Raw genomic sequence first — 21118 nt, forward strand, 5'->3', positions numbered from 1 at the left:
ACAAAGTATGCCGGGGTCCAGCTACAAACCCCTCTAAACAAAACATTTGCACCCATATTGTGCACGTAGTTTACGTACACAATCTAACTATCCAAAACATGCTCATATGGCAAAGTACTTGTGCACGTCTGATCACATGCAATTTCTCACAGACACGCACGCACACACGCACACACACATCAGCAATATGGCAAGGTTAGTTATTGTAAAAGTGCGGATTAGTCGCAGTTTCACAAAGTTGTTTTTATTTGCCATTTAGTATTGGGATATTTTTGCCAGTCAAAGACACTTAATTTCACAGTGCAACACAGTATGACAAACACTGACATTAGGGTCAACACATAATCTATGGGTGAGGTTTAAAAAAAAAGTCCATACAAAAACAAATTTAAAAGTGCAAAAACAACTTAACAGTCACTGAAAGTAGCATCAATCCAGATATTCTTTTTTTGCGTTAATTGTGCGAATTTAAGTTCACTATGGAAACAAAACAAAAAATCAGTAGCAGCAAAGAAAAAACATGGACCATTCTCTTTTTTTAAAACGTTATAACAATCACAATGACATTGCCAATCACTGTTCACTTAAGATATCAATATGGCATCAAATGGATATCAGTACAAATGTAGGCAGACGAAGACATGTACACACACTTGCGCGTGCACGCAAGCGCGTGCACACACGCACGCACACACACACACACTTGGTCACAGTTAACAGGTGCAAAAAGGACATTGGGGTAGGAGTCAAGTTTTTAGCATGGTACCATATCAAAACAATACATAGTTCACACACCGTTAACACAGAATGCCAAAGTAAGGGTAACACAAACAACTTCACATGCACACACACGCACGCACATACACACAAAACCTTGGGTTTGAATATATATATATATACACAGTGTATATATATATATAAAAAATAGACAGATAGTAGATTCCTCTCCTTTCTGGTAAGAAATCCAATGTTATTAGCCCTAATCCTTGAATGAATGATTCCTGTGAATTATTCATTCCTGAATGAATGATTACTGTGAAGCCTACAAGACGACATTTGCCTTTTAACGTTTTTTTTGTTTGTTTTTTGATCAGGTAGAAACTGTGATAGGAATATGTCTGACAGATGGACAGGCTCTGTGAAGCAGCACTCTGGTAACCACAAATAAGAAAAAAAAGAAAAAAACGGAATGAAATGTAAATAAACATTGATGCGAATAGTGGATAGGATTATCCTACAGTTAGCAAAGAGTTCAGTGATGAAAGGATAATTCTAATTGAAGCCTTTTCCCCCATAAAAGAAAGTTATAGATATATCTCCCAGAAATAAACAGAGTTTAGACACCTGCCTGTCCCTAACTACATACGTATATAGGAGGTCTGAAAAGTCTAAATAACAGTGCCACCCACAGTCAGTTCTATGTACTGTATATGCATCTGTATGTGTGTGTGTGTGTATACATTATGTCTGTTTGTGAGTCAAGCTATCAGTTACTCTTTAGTTTTATAGTCCCATTAAAATCTGATCAGTCCCTGTCCTCCCAACAAACTAACTGACCTCTCTATATCTCCCTACATCTCTCTTTCCCTGTCTTTGTTATACAATTGAATTCCCACTCTCTCTTTCCCTGCCTCTCTCCAATCCCTCCACTTCTCTGTCCTACTCTTCCTGGCTATAGCTGTCCCTCCCTTTCTCTCTCTCTCTCTCTCTGTCCCTCTCTCTATCTGTCCCTACCTGTTAGTTTTTCTGTGTCGGGTCCCTGCCTAGTTAATCTAGAGGTGTCCCCCGTCCCTCCCCCCCTCCCGCCCACCCTCCCTCTATGGACAAACATATAGGGCGTGGGGGCCGTCCGTCGGGGGGAGTGGCCAATAGCGTCCCTCTCCCCCCTCCCAGATCAGATCAGGGCAGTGCAATACACAGATGGATGAGTTTCCCATTCACCCTCCTCCAGCTGGCTCACCTACAGGGACAGATGAGGGACAAAAGAAGAGAGGAGGGCCAAAGAAAGAAAAAGGAGAGTGGTCACTCAGGAACAAGTTCAAAGTGCATGGGGTAAACAGTTCAAAGTGCATGGGGGTGTGAGGTGGGTCTGTGGGGGTACCTCTGAGATATAGTTTAACATTTAAAAAGACATATGATAAAAACAAAAATGTAAAAAAAAACAATACTTTTATATGGGAAGGAACAAAAATCTGATGTGCCGGAAAGGCCAAAGAAACCCAGATGGGCTTGTCGAGTGGCCTTCCTAAAAGCTATTATGGGGAATATATCTATAACAACAATAATAATCATAGTAATAATAATAATAACGAACATAGAAATGTCAATCATTATTGTAATAATACAATATTTATAGTGATAATAGTAAATAATACTGATAATAACAATACCAATACTGATAATAACAATACCAGTACCTCTGAGGTGGGTGGGTCTAAACGCCATAACAGGCCTGAAGTCTTTCCTTCAACAGCGGTGGGAACTGTTCTGAGAACTGCTGCCAGTTGTCTTCCCCAACCTGCTCCTTAAAACCATGCAGGATCTGGGAGACGAGGTTGAGAGGAAAAAACAGGAAATTAGGGTTTGTGATTGATGCGATTTATTGTGCCCATGTGCGTCTGAAGCCACCATCCATGAATGATTACGCATTTTTCAATTGTAAAAACTATCACTCCATAAACATTCAGGGCAGTTCTGAGGTCCATCTCTCCTAAATGTGGCAGCCAGGTGGTACAGGGGGAGGCACAACTTGTTAATTATTCAAAACAGCAGCCATGGGTCTTCACGAAGGCACACTGCGCAAAGTAATTTCCTCTGTGATGCTTCAAATGAATATCAAAGTATTCCAATGATGAACATTTTGGTGTTGAGTTGACTCATGTACATGGTGACAAATGTTATCCCATCACGGAATACTTTGTAGGCCTAGAATGTTAGCGCTGCGTCAGGTAGCTTGGATTAGCGGGTGAACTGCTGCACAAACCAGATAAAGTTTGCGACATTATTCTGGGTTGAGGGGTTCTGCACAACACTGCACATGGTATCTGGGTGCCGTCTGATGTTCTGATGCATCCAGACAGCTGTGAAAAATACAGTACCAACTGGGGGCTGTATGAAGGCATGGAAACAGGACCTAATTCATCACTTCTAAAATTGTGTTTGGCAAGTAGGCTGATCAATAAGGGAAACACAATGCATGATTTTTGTATCTCAACCACTGTTGACCACATCAGTGATTTATGTATAGACCACATTCTTATGACTTCCTTTAGTGCCACTTTTAGTTGGTTCTATTGGACTTTTTCTATTGAAAAAAATCTCCGCGTCAGAGAAGTTTCTGTTTTTGGCCGTATTCCGTTTCCTTCATGTCATGAATTATTGGGGCAAGGCCTCTAAACCAAGAATATCTATTGGTATGATATTTAATTGTCAGTCTCCACACTTGACACGTGTTTGTGTTTGTCTTGTCACCCCCTCACCTTGTAGAACATGTCCCTCAGGTCATCCTTAGGGCTCACCCAGGAGGCCACCGCATCGCAGAAAAAGATGAAGTCCTAGAGCAGATGAAGACGGTTCAAAGTTTTTGTCACTTCCTGTGACATCATGCTACAATCAGATACACCAATTAAAATAAACCGTATATTATGTACCTGCACCACGCCCCCTGGGTTCACACCAATCATCATGCAGATCCCTCGGAAGGCAGAGTCCTTCTCCTCATTGTCTCGGATGTTGCGCAGAGATGTGCACCTGTCAAAATGATAGCAATGACCATTTGTTAACCACCTTCACCCTAGCGTCCCTATTTTGGCCAAGTCACAGTATCACGTCGCGGTGCGACGTGTAGTGAGCTTGTAGAGCTTTGACAGTTTTGAACAGGTCTTAAGTGGTTAATAGCTGATACCGTCACTGTATTTTGAATTAACAAGGATTAGACCGGTGCCCGCAATACCCGTACTGATGACCAGATATTATAGAATATTACTGGGCTTGAGGGAGCAATGATTACGAGATGCTTTTTATTGTCATACTGATCGTTATTGACTATGATTAGAATAATAACACTGGTTTAAATAATGCCCACATTGCAAGCTTTGTGTAGCTCTTAAGCAAAAAAAAACTGCACTGCCGGTAGCTGACCGGATAGTGCGCTGACCATGTATTCACTAGGACCCAGTTCAGTTCTGCCTCTGTTGTCTCTCAATTTTCTGTCGCTCTACTATCCTATATAAATAAAGCACAAACTTAATGTTCAGAAGGAAAACAATCATCTCCTAATAGATGTTAATGGGTACTGTACATTTCCACTCCTCCCAAAAGAATGAGCGATATAGAAGAGATAGAAAATCGAGAGGCTCTCACCAAGGTCTGATGAATTGTGGTAACAAGGGAGCAACCTCTTGAGGGCACACATAGCCAAGCCGACCAATGGTGATGGCTGAGGAAGGACACAGGGAGAGAGAGGAGTCAGGGTTGCTGTAGGGCATTTGTCTGCCATTGGTCAAGTTCAAGACAATCAAGAGTACAGTTGAATTGTAATTACTGTAGGAGAAGGGGCATGGTCACAGAGAAATATAATAGACAGTGGTTTTGCAGATAGAAAACCATAACATAGGAACTGTGACATAAGTTCACATACTATAGAGACTTCATTGTAACCATGAGAATTACAATAACAAAACATATAAAGAATTATTGTATAAATATATATTTGCAATGGTGGGCATTATGATGACGATATGCATCGTTATACAGTATAAAAGGTACCCAATGTGGTGCAATCACAAAATATACAACCATACATCCCATGAATCAACTATGCCACACACAACGGCCATGGCCATGATAGCACAATGCACCTTTAAAACGTTTTCATTTAACATTTGTTAAAAGCGCCATTTAAGTTATTGACCCCACATTCACAAATTAGTATATGTAGTATGTCCTAATCGTGTATCAGGGATGCAGGGTATGAAAGCATGCAATGTAATTGATGAGGAAACAATAGCCAAGCTTACAGAGTTATGTTGAAAAGTAACCCCTTTTATCCCGTTGTCTCGTTACGGAGGTGTGCACACACACACACACACCAATTTGTTGCTGTTATTTCATTAATAAAACCATTGCCATTTGTGTATTTATTGCCAAGCACACACTTGCGTAACACAGTGTAATTCCGGTTTCCCTTAACACTTGCAATCACTGAGACCATGGATTGTATTCTTATTTTCTTGTATGGCCGCACAGAATGCTAATTCATTGAATGCAGTCTGTCTGATAGTTGGAAACGAAATAATACTGTTTCCGGTTTTTGTCCCGCCTCCGTTTCCTGTCTAGCGATCAACTTTGGAAGCTGTTATCTCGGCTTGTTGTTTTGCTCTCCGCATCCCCCATTGTAGCGTTTTGCCCTCGTTCTCCAAAATGGAGGGTCGGATCGCGTCGCCGTCTTCGGTGTTTTGTAATGTCGGATCCCGTGTTTGTGTCGAACCAAATGAACCCGGATTTTAAACGGATTTAGCGGGTGCTATGGCGGAATCAAAAAAACAAAAAAGGACAAAAAAAGCTTGGCAGGGGTAAGTGCATTTTGAGATTAGACCTTGGCGGTGGATGTGTTAACAGTGGAGCAGCAATAACAACAATAACAAAGAAACAAGAAATATGTGTGTGTTCAGGTGTGTACTCTATAGAAGTGTTTACCCACCGGTGTTTTCCAGCAGGGTCTTGGGTGTGTTGGGTCTGTTGATTATCTCCACTAGCTGACTGAGAACCATGGCAACGTACGGCTGCATCTCCACTCCTGAGTAAAACATTAAGCAAAGGGGCAGAGAGAGGCAGAGAGAGACAGAGAGAGACAGAGAGAGACAGAGACACAGAGAGAGAGAGAGACAGAGAGACAGAGAGACAGAGAGACAGAGAGACAGAGAGACAGAGAGAGAGAGAGAGAGAGAGAGAGAGAGAGAGAGAGAGAGAGAGAGAGATGCCATTGAACAGAGAACTTAACCCATTTAGTCATTGAACAGAGAACTTAGCCCATTTAGTCATTGAACAGAGAACTTAGCCCATTTAGTCATTGAACAGAGAACTTAACCCATTTAGTCATTGAACAGAGAACTTAACCCATTTAGACCTGAGGCTGATTCTAAAAACGCCTTCTAATTCCTGACCTAAGTTTTCTGAAAAACTTGGTGCTCCCAGCTTGAAAGGTATAACAACGTATAGGTTTTCCAGGTCTAAATGTCAATAGAGTTATCACAGTGAAAACCTCAGTGCCAATTCAAGTCAGAGTGTAAAAATGTATCCACATTACACAGAGAGGAGATAAACGTAAGAAAGTGAAGTCTTGCTGAGACTCACCCATCTGCATACAGATCTCTCCGATGGCCCAAGTAGCATTGTTGCACACAGAGATGAACTCTGGGTTGAGGTTTGTGCCCAGGATTGGCATGAACTCAGCTGCAACGTACACACACACACATAAATATAAAACACTAGTATGTACAGGCATTTAAAATGCAGGGGATAAGGAGAGTGTGTGTGTGTGTGTGTGTGTGTGTGTGTGTGTGTGTGTGTGTGTGTGTGTGTGTGTGTGTGTGTGTGTGTTGTTTTACCAATGCAGGGTTTGACATGAGGAAAGCAGGCCTTTGTCAGGTCACCCAGTAGAGCAAATGAGCTCTGTCTTACTTCTGGCATTGTATCCTAGAGAGTGAAGAGGTGTTAACAACTTAAGCTCTATATATTTTATTGTGCAATGATTAGATTAGATTCTAGAGCTGCTATTTTTTTCAGTTTTTCAACATTTCTGAAAATATGCGCCCAATATAGGGACGCCAGATTAAAAGTGGTTAACACACATAACAGTCCAACTACTAAAATATTCCTTTCACAGTTTTACCAGACGAGTAAGCTTTTCTGTTTTGTTTTTCCTGGTGTGTCACGTTCAACGTGTGCCGACATTGTGCTGTCCAGATATAGTCTCAAGCCAGACCATCTCTTCCACAATCTTTGAATGCTACAGTCTGTAATTCTGCTGTGTAAAAGTTGAAAACAGGAGCCATCACCTGCTCTTCAGACCGTAAGGATATTCAACTTCTATTTTCTTTTTTTTTTGGTAGCTACGCTTTGACTAATTACGTAGGTAGTAGGCCTCATTTACGTGAATGCACAGGGGTGAAACGGAAGTGGGTGGGAGGCGGGATATCCACTTTATTTTCTACTCATTTTCAGAGCTTCCAAAGAACAGACTGTTAGGCAGAAGCAAAAGAATCTTTGGGAGCCAACACGTTTGTCTCGAGTAATCTCTCAAGAACAGATTCTGCTCTGCGTTGGAATCTGTCGGGGAGGTTCGTCATAACGTGTATGCAATGGGCGTGCCTTCAGATCAGGAAGCAGGCCGCGCTTTACCCAATCAAATGTAGTGGGCGGGATTCACGTGTCCGTCGATCCTTCACTACTAGAAACAAACCGAAACTAATTTAACAATAGCGTCCGCGGAGCAGACAAAACCACGGAAAGAAATTCACATTTTAACTTAATCTTTCATCATAGAAACAAGTGGGCTTATAACCAAAACGATCCATGTTCTCTGGGAGAAGTGGTGTTAGTGTTCCGTGTAGAAATATTGTTAGTGGGAATGAAAACATAGTCGCACCACCGGAAGTGATGCGCTGCCTGAAGGCAGACCAAAACCCCGGTTTCCTTGCGCACGTGTGCTACGTTTTCTTCCTCCCAGAGCTAACTGAAATAGTGTCAAACAGCAGAGGTCGCTGTTTTTCCTTGTCAGTTGGCGAGGGGTTCCCAGATTGGTCTCGAGAGACTATCATATGGGCACAAAACTCACAAAAGGAGCTATATCAACTATTACGAATGATCTGTCATTTGATCAATCCTGACGTTCTTTTGCCAGAAATTAAATTGTTAATCGCAATTATTTGTAACATTTTATTTATTTATTAATAATTATGAATCGTCCTGATCGTGACAGCCCTACCTGCATGCACTGGAAGAGTAGTGTCATGATGTTACTGCGAGCCACTAGTGTGTCCACGTGGCCCCCCAGCCCCTCAGCCAGGCCACTCAATAGATCCAGAGCAACGATCATGAAGTCTTTATCTGGTGCCTCGTACTGATCTGGCTGCTGGCTGTACATCTGGAGGGGGAAAGGGAGAGAGACAGAGAGACAGAGATTATTTTTAACCCAATTAAGCCGTGAGGGCAATTCTACAAATGCCTTCTAAATCAGTAGTTCTCTCACTTTCAAGAATTTTCAAAAATGTTCAAAAATAGCAGATGTACAAGCTTTCCCGGTTTTGATGGGTTAAAGCAGGTTTTGGCAACACACTTCTCCAGCCGGAATCAAATCGAACAGAGGACGTTGCGATTATATGATCAACACAGTAACATGTCCTGTCAAGTAAACTTTATTTAGCTGGCGCTTTAAACAAAACAGAATCCTCCCTAACAGCTTTGCACAGTGTCAAGGGGGTTGGAAAATAAGGACTATCAGATTCTCAGGCCTGAGACAACCCAGTGGGTTATTTAATGGTGCTTGGATGTCATCATACACCAGTCGCTCATAAGAAAGCATGATTGTGCATGTGTGTACACACACACACACACACACACACACACACACACACACACACACACACACACACACACACACACACACACACACGTAGAGAGAGCTGGAACAAGAATAGAACAGTCTAAAAAAGGAATGGTTTGTGATATAGGGATGGGAAAGCGGACATTCAAAATAAGGCACTAAACACTACAATTCAAACAAGCTGCGAGCGAGAGAGAGAGAGAGAGAATGATTGATCTATGTCCTCACCATGGCCTGGGCCAATGTCTTCTGGACCAGAGTGACACAGCGCTGGTAGACAGGCTCACAATACGGCAGGAAGCCACTCTGCAGGGCCGTCGCCACTGAGGACAGACACTCCAGCAGGGGGAACAGGTCCTTGTCCTCATCCTTGAGCTCATTCCACTTGGCGATCAGCGGAGGCATCAGCTTCTGAATGTACTCCTGAATATCAACAAACACAAAGACAGTGAGCAAAGAACAGACAGACACAAAGCAACATTTTCTGGATGTACTCCTGAACATGTAACACACACACATAAACCATAAAACAGACAGACAGACAGACACACACACAGGAGATAACATGAAACCAGGGAATATAATGAATGTTTTTTCAGAACATGGGACTTGTCATATTTTACAATTAGACGTTGATAATACCAGTGGTAGAAATTACTAGGGCAAAGGTGAGCCAAGAAATCCCAGAATCCCTAAAAACTGGTGATCGAGGGACAAAAACTGCGCCCAAGATCGGTTTCAGAGTAGCGTGAGATTGGCGGACTAGTCTTTAAATACACACACACACACACATACAATATTGTGCCTGCAGCTGAAGTGAAGCTGGCTGCTGCAATGTTTGTATTGGTACCTCATTAGAAGCTCCAAAAAAGCGATCCAACATGAACAACACCCACCCCACGCAAATTAGGTAAATAATATGAGTATCCTCCTCTTTAAAGCATGCAGCATTTGTCGAATGACTGTGTCCCTTGCCAAAAATAGCAGATCTACAAACTCACAAGGCGTTGCGAGCTTCTAGATCTTATCGGCGAGCGACAACGTCTTACGATGGCGTATAAATGAAGCATTAGGGGGGTGAACAGTGCCATCCCAATCTAGAACGAATGTTAGAATGAATCTCTTGGATGCTAAAAAGGGGAGGCGAGTTGACAACAATTAATCCATGTACAGCACCTCAAACAGACCGCCAAGAGCAGATGGTGTAAAATTAGGAAATATCAATACAATAAGATGCATTTCTCAGTTAAACATGTTCATAACCCCAATTGCCCTAATTTGGGGCAGCCATAGCTGAATGGCTAGCCCAGGTAATGTGGTGAGGTGTCCCTGAGCAAGACACTTACTTAACCTCCTAAACTACTCTGTACAGTATGTGTCTTCTCCCTGTTTCAAACACTACATAAGAACCTTAAGAAAAAGTTCAATGGTGTGTGGTGATGAGCCAAGCAGAGCCTGGCAGTATGTGTAATAATCCATCGAGCTGACCAATCACTAAGCCTTTTATGAAGGAGAAACCGCAAATATTATGTCTTCAATTTTCTCTGTGCGTCATGACACACAATAGACTTGCCTAACCTGCTTTAACTAAATTTGTTTGTTTATACAATGAAGAATTGTCAAATATCACTTCCATGTGGCTGTTCTTCTCAGCAGACATATCACAGGCCATGAACTTGGCATTCATATTCCTCACAGGCTCAGCTTCAAAGTTCAAGCTGCATGCCCAGTTTATATTATGTTCATTCTAACATTGATGAACACCAAATAATACATTTAAGTGGTCAGGTTGGGAACCCATACAGGAAGGTTAAGGTAAGTTATTCATATTTCTCCTTGTATTTAATGTGTAATATGATCAATGAGTTTGACTGAATGAAAACAAGGCCAAACAAGGTACATTTCCCGGGATTTCCCCGCATAATGGCTTCACTTCCCGTTCCCGAAAATGTCTCACTCTGAGCTGACCACATGAGCAAAGAATAAACACACGGTGAGCATCAGCTTCTGGATGTACTCCTGAACATGAAACACACACACAGTGAGAAAATAAACACACAGCGAGTATCCGCTTCTGATGTACTTCTGAACATCAGAACACAAACACAGTGAGCAAAGACCAGAAAGCTGTTTGTGATTTCTGAGTATTTTGAGCATACTCTGGGAGTCTGGGTGGGGTGTATGCATGCACTCAGAAAGTTTCATGGTAATCTGCTGATTCGATTTTGAGATATCTGGTGTGGAAGTAGAAATTGTGGCGTAATGGTGGCACTAGAGGAAAGACCATTGGGTCCCCAACATCAGTTGTATCATTATTGGAGCCTTAAAACTTTAAGGGCCTTGGTGGTCAGCTGTTAGCTTAGCTAGCTACAATGTCCAGTACTTCAATATCGTGAGAAAGAAAACATGCAGGGAGAAATGATCTCTTCTACCCTCCACTGTTATTTAACCATTCTAAACTAGTGGATGATAGCTGACATAGTTAGCCTAACCTATACTGCAATATAATCCAACAACCAGCTAACCGGAAGTGTCCAAGGATAATGGCTTGTTTCCTAGCAACATTTGGATCAAATTGGCTGTAGACCAAATACTGAAGTCCTGGGCCTCTGGAAGGCCATTTTTGTGGCCCTCACAACAGGAAGTAGCTATTTGCCAGAATGACTAGTTGTGCGCTGCAGTTGGGGCTTACAGGCTGGTTGAGATGGTGTCCCACAGAGTCGGCCAGCGTTCCTATGGCGTCGTACAGGATGAGCAGGTTCTTGTGTTGGTACTTCCCGAAGGCAAAGACCAAGGTGTCCAGGATGAAGCTCAAGTAGGGCACCAGCTCTGTGCATGCCTCCTCCTCCAGGGTGGCAAACGCACTGAGGAGAGGGAGAGCGGGAGGAGGCAGGGTGATAAGCGGATACAGGGACAGGTGTGATTGGAAAAGTACTTGAAATTAAACACAAACACTCAGATTGGTTTATAATAATGAGTAATAATACAGAAGCAATATAAACTAAATTACATGGTAATACAAAATGAAAGGTAAAAAACAAAGTATGTATAAGCCATTTGTAATTTTATAACCATAGGGCTTAACAAAAACCTCTTACCATGACAAACCGTTGAAAAGAAACAAATAAAAGTAAACACACACACACACACACGCACAGCCTTACCTGCAGGCAGCTTCCTGTACCCTCTTGTTCCCATCCAGAATGCGTTTGAGCAGCTCAGTCATGAGGGGTTTGAGGTGAGAATCGGAGGGCTGGCTGACCACCCAGTGGGCGTAGCGGCTGAGGGTCCAGCAGGCAATGGAACGCACCAGCGCCTTCTTGTCACACAGACACTGAATGAGGTGGGGCATGAGCTCCGGCAGATAAGGCACCATACCCTGCATACAGCCTGGATAGAGATATGGTTACATATGAGTTCAAATCATACTGTGTAACATTCATTTTAGTAACGCCAAGGATATTTTGGAAAGCAACCAATATGTTGTCAGAAACTAGACAGATGGAGACAGACAGACAAGACAGACAGATAGATACTTAAGTAATCTCAGAGGGAAATTCAGGTCTCACATATCTCATACAGACTTGAGTTAAAAACACAACACAAGAGGGTTAAAAAATACTAAAAACATAAATGGCATAAAAAGGTGTCACAGGGAATAATCACATGTTATTGAATTGCACAGTATATATGGGCCAAGCCCATACATGTATATACTGTAACTGACGACTAGTAGTCCAGTGCTATAAATCTAGCGGCTGGTCGTTGTGTTAAAAAATCACACCCTGTGTGAAGGTAGCGGCGCCTTTGAATACATTATGTCATCGATATGTGTTTATAATGTGTTTATAGCCATGTGTCATGTGAAGCTTGACCAATCACTTTGTTGACGGGTCTGACCAATCAGAGCGTCGACGACAGATAAAGTTAAATTGAGGATCTAACTTTAAATAACTTACCTAGAAGGAGACTTTAGCCAAATAAAAATATATACAAAAAAAAACATGAGGAAATAAAAAATAAACCTTGACATCATAGTGATGTCATGAATAGTCCCCTTGCCTGACAAATCACAACCTTGACGGGCCTGACCAATCAGAACCTTGACGGGCCTGACCAATCAGAACCTTGACGGGCCTGACCAATCAGAACCTTAACGGACTCTTGGATTCTCGATCGTCTCTATCAAACCATTCTGTCATAACGGATGACTGGGTCCCGAACTCAGACTTTCTATACATTCACCCTTCATCTGTTCTTGTATCTTTCTCTTTCTATTCGTCATATTAACTTTAAATAACTTACCTAGACGGAGACTTTAGCCAAATAAATAATAAGATGAAGTCATTGTCATCGTTTATATAGACATCGAATTCTATATTCATGACATCATAGTGATGTCATGAATAGTGACCAATCACAACTTTGGCGCACCTGACCAATCAGAACGTTGACGCACCTGACCAATCAGAACGTTGACGCACCTGACCAATCAGAACGTTGGCGCACCTGACCAATCAGAACGTTGACGCAAAAGCCAGGCATAGAGGGCTAATATCCGCTCTATACCTAAAGGTATAAAAACTAAAAACTGCTGTGGGGACAAAGGTTTTCTTAAACCGATCGTTCTTGCAGCGCAGAGAGATGAACAGTTCTTTGCGGCTGCTTTTCTGGCCCGCCAGGATGTTGTGGAGAGGATGACCAACATGGTCCATGATGGCCAGCATCTTATTCCGTATGCATCTCTTCACAACAGTCTCCTGTGAGTCCGGCCTCAAGCACAGAGCCAGCCTTCTTCATCAGCTTGTTCAGCCGGTTAGCATCGTTGTCCATTACGCTGCCCCCCCCTGCAGACTGCAGCATAGAACAGGACACTTGCAACAGACTGGTAAAACGTGCATCATTTTGCTACACGCGTCAAAAGACCCGAGACTCCTCAGGAAGAAGAGCCAACCCTGCCCCCTTTTATAAACAGCATCAGTGTTCAGGGACCAGTTCAGGTTCTCATCCAGATGCACTCTCGAGTCCAAAGTACTTATAGGTCTGTACCCGCTCAATAGCTGTCCCTTGGATGTTGACAGTCTGGAGAATGGGCTTTTTCCTACGATAGTCCACCACTTAGTCTTGGAGGTGTTTATTAGGAGGCAATTCCTGTCACTCCAGTAACAGAAGGCCTTTGTCAGGTCCCAATGCTCCCTCTCCTGCCCATCCCATCAGAATAATATACACTCTAATTTGTATGAACTTTTAAATAAATACATTTCCAGTACCTGTGTCATTTTGCCACAAGAGTCTGCCCCTGACACTCACATCAGGGTAAGACACTCGTTACCAAAAAAAATAGTGTTTGGAGAAGTTGTCAAAAAACACACACGTGGAATGGTTATTGTGAAGAATATACCAGTGAAAGATTATATCATTCAAAATTATGTTTGTTTAATTGAAAAGGTTATGCAGTATGACTCCAAGTATAAAGGGATTTTAATTTAAAACTATGCTAAGGTTTGCTCTGATCTCCTGTTCAATTTAAATAGTCTGCAACTGTTCAGTCAAAGCTCTGTATGAACAGATAACCCCGCATGCAGAAACCCTTCTCTACATGAGCTGGTAATAGTAAATCCCTAGCTTTTGCAAGGCCCAATGAGCAGCAGCTATGTCTCACCTTCAGCAATAGCCCCGAGCACGAGGATGCCTGACTCCTTGATGACCCAGTCTGGGTGGAAGAGCAGGCCCTTGAGCAGAGGCAGGAGGTGGGGAAGCAGATCATCACGGAAAACATTGGCTAACACATCCAGTGCTGCTGCCGAACACTTCCCTACAGGGAGGAGGGAGAAGCACTTAGTTAGCGCTGCATAAATAATTGCTGACAAAAGCGTATTGCTACTTAGCCTTCCATAGTTAATGCCTTGGGAATATTAAAACCTCGCATGTGGACTGTAGTCGACATCTACAATATATAATATCTTGATACCAGAGGCAATTAAATCATTTGTCCTCCAAGCCATCTAGAATAATAGCCTAAAAATTGTAAACAGTTACTACCAGCCATAAATAATTCATGATATAGCTTCAGGCATTTTCACAGCATTCCAATATCACCAAAAAACTTTAAACAATAAGCACTCGCTCCGACGAAATCATTCGTCAAGCACTGTTGACTTACGTAGGTTCCAGTCCGAAAGTGTGTCATCGTCATCATCGTCATCATCGTCGATGTCCTCCCCCTCCTCACCTTCCCCTCCCTCATGCTGCAGGGTAACGGTGCGGGACTTATGGAAGCGAGGTTTGATGTCCTGCTCGCTGTCCGGGACAGTCTCATCCTCCTCCTCTACATCCCCCTGCAAGAGAACATATGGATGACAGAGTGAGAACAGACAAGAGGAGAGAGATGGATTCAGGGGTCACAGTAGCAGGTAACCCAAAGAAATCCATATTTGTGGACAATAAAGCTGACAAAGAGATTTGTGTGTGGGTGAGCACTGAGCAGTGATATTGCCCTGGGCTGCAGTCTATCAGCTGAACAACACTCTCACCTTCAGCAGAATGATGTCAATCTCAGAGTACTTCATGCCATTCACCAAGATAGGGGTCAGTCTGGGAAGAGAAGACATGAAACATTGAGCAATCGCTGCCTCTACTATCTGATTACTGTCAAATTAAGTCCACGCAACAGGACTAAACCACTATGTGACATAGGCTGTCACTATCATGTTTTTTGAGTGGTGCCGAAGGCAACCACTCCTATACGTGGCTTTGTCTGTGTGTCCGTATGTCTGTATGTCCGTGCCCCCACCAAGCTAACATTGGTCAAGCATCACGTGACACCTGACAATATGTTGAAAGGGTGTGCTTTGATTGGCTAGCGAGACGCATGACGAAATAGAGCCCTATAAATATGTGTGTCACTTTGAAACATTGTTTACATGTTTCAAAGTGACATCAGTGCCATCAGCCAAGCTAACATTGGACATGTTAGCTTGGCTGATTGAACATGTTAGCCAAGCTAAGCAAGGCACCACTCACTTCACGCAGGGTGTGTTTTTTACTTTATGATTAATTGTCACACAAATAATGGCACCACACTCGCTCAAGTGCTTGGTGATGCACGAGCCGAGTTTGAAGTCTGTCGATCCCATTTATGCACATGACCATATATGTGCATAGCGGTCTGATCTGGACAACCGGATCTCCATATATGCCTATATATGGGCATATCGGGTTTGTTTATGGTTATGTCTGACTCAAGAGTGACGTGGCCGTGGTCCTCCTGCCTATATATGGACGTATGAGGTTTGATTATGGTTATATCTGAGTCAGAGGTTCGTCCGCACACCCTCCCGAAAATGTTTTAACATTTTTCAACATGGAAATGATTATGCAAAATAAATGCGATTATCTCAAATAATCGCGATTAGGCAATTATGTAATATAATTGTGATAGGCCTAATAAACCATTCAATAGGACTAAACCACAGCCTGGGGGTACTTACTGCACCAGGTGTCCAGACAGTGCTTCTTTACAGATGGGTTGCTCTGCCAGGGTGAGCCAGAACTCACACGCCTCCAGAGCCACATTCTCATCTGGGTCCTGGGTCCTCTGCAGCATGTACTGGTGGGAGACAAACAAAATGGTAAATGGTGCATTTATATAGCGCTTTTATCCAAAGCGCATTACATAGATTGTGCATTACATTCACCCATTCACACACACATTCCATACACCGATGGCAGAGGAAACCATGCAAGGAAACCAACCTGCTCATCGGGAGCAATTAGGGGTTCAGCGTCTTGCTCAAGGACACTTCGACACTAACTCTGGGGGAACCCCCCAGCCCGGGATCGAACTGGGAACCTTGCGGTTTCCAGTTCACTCTACCCGGCCACTCTACCCCTGAGCCACTGCCGGCCCTCACAAACAACATGTGAACATTAGGAAAATGGAGATTGCTGATGGCTAAAATGATGTTCCCAACTATTTTTGCTGGACTGTGTTTATAAATAATCTACAATAACCAATGGCTTTAAAATATCAACTACTTTCAAGTATACAGTATAGTGGGCTTCCTAAATGTAATTAAATGTTTCAAAATGACCAATGTTAATATTCTAAAATTGCACAAAATAAGTATGTACAACTCAAAAACAGTGAGGTCTACCGCATAACTAAGGCGGCTAAAGACATTTTCCACTTATGCTTTATTGAGAGAGAAGTAAAGAGACAAAAGCGGTGGTGATGGGGAGGATTTACAAAACACAACCACCCTGCCTGTGAGGTGGGAATCAACCCCTGGGGTTTGACCCCATTGCGGGTCAGTGCAATCAGCACATGGAACTCATTGAGCTATGCATGATCTCCGTCACGTAATTTCACGCTGGTGCAGCTACATCCAAGTTCCACGTGTATTTGTCCTCACCTGGATGATGCTGTGCATGTGTGGGATGAGGCGGTCGATGCGGACCTCCAGGAGCATCACCAGAGCCCTGCAAACGTTCTTCCTCACCTCGCAGTCCTCGTCCCCGGCCAGCGCAAACAGGCTCTGAAGGGGTACATGGCAGTTAAGAAGGGTGAGATAAAGAGGAAGGATGTATGGAAGGGGCAATAATATAAATAAAAGACGACATCGCAGTCAATAAACAGTGATATGCTTGGTGTCCAGAAAATGTGTCCGACACACAGAGACCAGCTGAATCTTGCAAACCACTGATGCTCAAACAAGGGGGGAGGGGGGGGGGGGGGGGGGTTGACGGAGGTCACCTCTCACCTCAATGAAGGTATCAATGTTATCCATCAGAGCCTGAGCTCGGCCAATGATAAACTGGTTCACACACGCTATAGCATGAGACCTGAGAGAGAGACAAATAAAATGGGATCTAAAAGATGACTTTAACAAGGGGGACACATAGGGTGAGGGTTGCTGAGGAGGAGAACAGAGACACAGAGCATGAATGAGTCTTTCACTGACCTAATCTTAGGGCTGCAGTGTTTAAAGAACTGGAGGAACTTTGGGATCATGATGTTGAGGGGCCTGTTGAGAGCATCACTGTCCAGCAACTCTGACGAATCCTCACAGATCTTCTGCAGCGCTCCGAAAGAGCCCTGAAGGACAGACACATGGATAGGCCGGTGCACATATAGACACACACACAGTTAAACCACAGGCGGTAACAGCTGAGATAAATGTGTCATGTAGTACAGTACGGAGGTCAAGGCTGGATTTCACATAAGCATTTGAAAGGCATCGTGCACGTCACGTGTGAGAGCATGTCTGACCTCGCAGGTATTATAGTCCTCTGAATTCAGCAGGTTACAGAGCTGGGGCAGAAGCTCTGGCCAGGTCTGCAGCTCTCCTTTCGATGCAATCGTTGTGATTAGGATGCCTAGACAGCCGAGAGAGACAGGGAGGGAACACAGTCTAATCAGAGAATAAAACTAAGGATCAATAGGTTAGCTAAAAAAAAAACATTATTTTTTTCCCTCTTTTTAAACAATTGCCTATAATGACATTCCCGAAATAGGGATGCCGGGTTGAAAGGGGTTAAACAATTGCCAATAATAACATTCCCATAATAGGGATGCCGGGTTGAAAGGGGTTAAATCTCTTGGGAGAAAAAAAATCATCCCATTACTTCCACAGCCACCTACGTGTTCTGACTCACACTAGCTGAAAACCTCTCCCTCTCTCTCTCATATAAAGCACGCACCAATTGTAGCTCTGATAAGCGCAGAGGGGTCTCCGATGTTATTGAGGCATTCCCGTTTGATGAACTCAGCCACAGTGGGAGGGAAGTTCTGGTAATGAGCCTTCACATTGTTTTTCAGTATCAGGCCACTCAAGGAACGCGTGGGCTCATCTAGAGATGGGAACGCAGCAGAGGAGACACATTAATAAAGGAGAAAACTGTGAAAATAGGAGGCAGACTGATTTAGGGCAACAAATACCAGAGTCAGTAAGGGTAAATTGCTATTTCAGTTATTTCTTTTTTTTATATCTACGTACAGTAAACATTACATACCCTCGGATTTTAGGCTTGTGAGGACAAAGATGAGATAGTTGTTGAAGTCCGGAAACTGGTTTAGTTGTTCCAGTTTCTGCAGGCTCTGTTAAGGAATTCAACCAACTACAGGTAAATGGGCCACATGGCTCGGGAACCGGTTCCCGAGGCTACTTACTTAGGGGACAATGGCAAAAACAATTAGGCCTGCACACCCAAATAATATGTCCTTGTCTCACACACAGCGAGCGTGGAAGACTTATAGACATTCACACAGAAACACACCAGCTGGGCTGATACAAGCCGCAAATGGCAACACTCCCAGACAGTTTTTATTATTGTCTCACGTAAAGACACATGCTTCACACTTATGCTGGGCAGACCAGCACTATCTTTGCAAGACACTTTGCACCCACGCACACTGCTGAAAAGATACTTCCTGTACAGCTCTCTGTGTTGCAGTGTCTGGGGATTGGGAGTCCTTCAGGAGCTGAAGAACTTGCTGCAGACCCTGCTCATCTGGCTGCCACTCCATCCTACATCACACACACACAATGACTTGTGAAACAGACACAATCGGAACTCTCCTCCAGCTCGATATGCATTGATTGATTGAATACTTTATCAACAGTTAGCAAATAGTACGATTATACAATGATGTAGCTAAAAGGATGACTCATAAGGACTTGTTTCCAGTGTGGTCCTGTACTGTGTATACCAGTACAGATACAGAATCTATCTATAGCAATGGTTCTCCAACTTTTAAATTTCAAGGTCTCCCCTTCACTCTGACAGTATACAAATGGAACCAAATGGACCGGTTGTAAGGGTACATTTAGACTCCCCAAAAGGAACCCTGAGAGTCCCTGGAATCCACTTTGAGAAACACTGATCTATAGTATATTACAGTATTGTCATTACAACCTAACGAGCAGAAAATCAGCATCAAGTCAGTAGACTTTTGTCAACAACGGATCGGGTGTGTATTAAGCAGATGCTGCATCATGTTCGCAACTCAGCGGACCATAAAACAAACGCGCTCATATGAACGATACGCTGTGTTTATGTTTGCTTCTCCAGTCCCTTGATAAGCTGGCTTTACTAGCTTTAACACAATGACGACGACCGACGCCAATCTGGGCCCTGCACACGGCCTCTCCAAACATGACACACATTCAGCTAACGAATAGCATAGCTATACGCTAGTTGAGGTTAGCACCACACCAACATTGAAACACAAAGTGAGTGGCTGCTATCTATGTGTGGTAATAGGCGAACTAGCAGAAATGTTACTATGTTAGACGAAGTTGGTGATCCAAAATGAGCCAGACAAAGCAACGCCACGTACATTAACATGCATATCACGGATGATAGCTTTCATTAGCATGGCTAAATGTTGAAAGTACCGCCAAAGCTTTTTACCTGGTCGCAGCGATTTGTCAGATGTGTAATATCCTAGTATACGTTAGATTGTAGTGTAGTTCCGCTGTGGTCACGACCATTGACTGGATTATAAAACACAATATAAATACAGCGGTCTGATCTCAGTTGATAACGCTGGCTCGCTAACGTTATATCAAATAAGCTAAGCTAGGTGGTGTATGTGTGACAGAGATTGCATGCATTGCAATCAAGCCGGGTGATCGTTGGTCATATTCGGCTTCCGTAGTAACTTTAGGTACAGCCCAGGCAGGCTGGGATCAATTCACTTTGCACATTGCTGATCCGGTCTGGGTCTAGACAGAGCGGATACGGAAGTTGTGTGTGGTGTGTGTATGTGCAAATTACCGGATACAGTAGGCGGGTTTTAATCTAGACTGAATCAGAGCACTGAGCACTGCAGTAAATAGAAACCAGGCGTACACATGTACTGCGGAAAGCCTGATGACGCGAGGTTAGGTGAGCGCTGTGGGTGTACCTCAAAGTTTATTGTTTAAAAAAAAAACATTTTTTTTGCCTCTGGGGGCACCACCTCCCCGAGGCACCTATGAATGATAATGTTGCTACATATTCACTTGTATCAACACAAACTCTCATATTATTACGATATTATTATTATTATGAATTGCTTTGAGCAATTCATAAACAACCACCAGGTGGCGTCAGGCACAACGTAATAGGCACATTATTTAAAAAAAAAAATAATAATAAAAAAAATATATATATATATATATGAATCTAATATTAAATAACCTAACTCATACCCTTCTTTTGACCCATAAATATTTGCACTGCAAACTATGAATTTGATGTTTGTTATTCAGTTTTAAAGTGTCAAAATGTCATTCAGTATAACTTTCGGGGATAAAATATTGTTTGTACTTTGCACTGAATGACATGTGTTTTTGTTCCAAAAATTACTAAAGGGAGAAAGGGTGAAATAATCAAATATTACAGGGAGATTTAGTCACCTCAGCACATTGACAGTGACACTTCAGTAGGTCCTCTTTTTTATGACACATACTGTCACATGACTAACAACATGTACTGTAAAATGCTTTAAAATGGCTTTTTTTTTTT

General features: G+C 42.9%; 1 protein-coding gene across 1 annotated transcript; it reads right to left on the reverse strand.

The window, feature by feature from the left end:
- Nucleotides 1-1826: 1826 nt before the first annotated feature.
- Nucleotides 1827-20231, reverse strand: tnpo2b (transportin 2b). The gene is made up of 24 exons (XM_084084202.1): nucleotides 20021-20231; nucleotides 19035-19134; nucleotides 18620-18695; nucleotides 18308-18457; nucleotides 17877-17983; nucleotides 17569-17702; nucleotides 17368-17449; nucleotides 17020-17142; nucleotides 16096-16214; nucleotides 15139-15199; nucleotides 14769-14943; nucleotides 14268-14420; nucleotides 11770-11995; nucleotides 11298-11469; nucleotides 8834-9028; nucleotides 7988-8146; nucleotides 6609-6696; nucleotides 6355-6453; nucleotides 5702-5797; nucleotides 4363-4438; nucleotides 3651-3750; nucleotides 3480-3554; nucleotides 2418-2542; nucleotides 1827-1960 (listed from the first exon to the last, which is right to left on the reverse strand). The coding sequence occupies exons 2-23, from the start codon at nucleotides 19131-19133 to the stop codon at nucleotides 2435-2437; spliced, it is 2673 nt and encodes an 890-aa protein (XP_083940328.1). The 5' UTR covers nucleotide 19134; nucleotides 20021-20231; the 3' UTR covers nucleotides 1827-1960; nucleotides 2418-2434.
- Between the last annotated feature and the right edge of the window lie 887 nt (nucleotides 20232-21118).

This window comes from Gymnoscopelus microlampas, assembly GCF_963454915.1.
Source record: "Gymnoscopelus microlampas genome assembly, chromosome: 2".
Taxonomy (NCBI): Eukaryota; Metazoa; Chordata; class Actinopteri; order Myctophiformes; family Myctophidae; genus Gymnoscopelus; species Gymnoscopelus microlampas.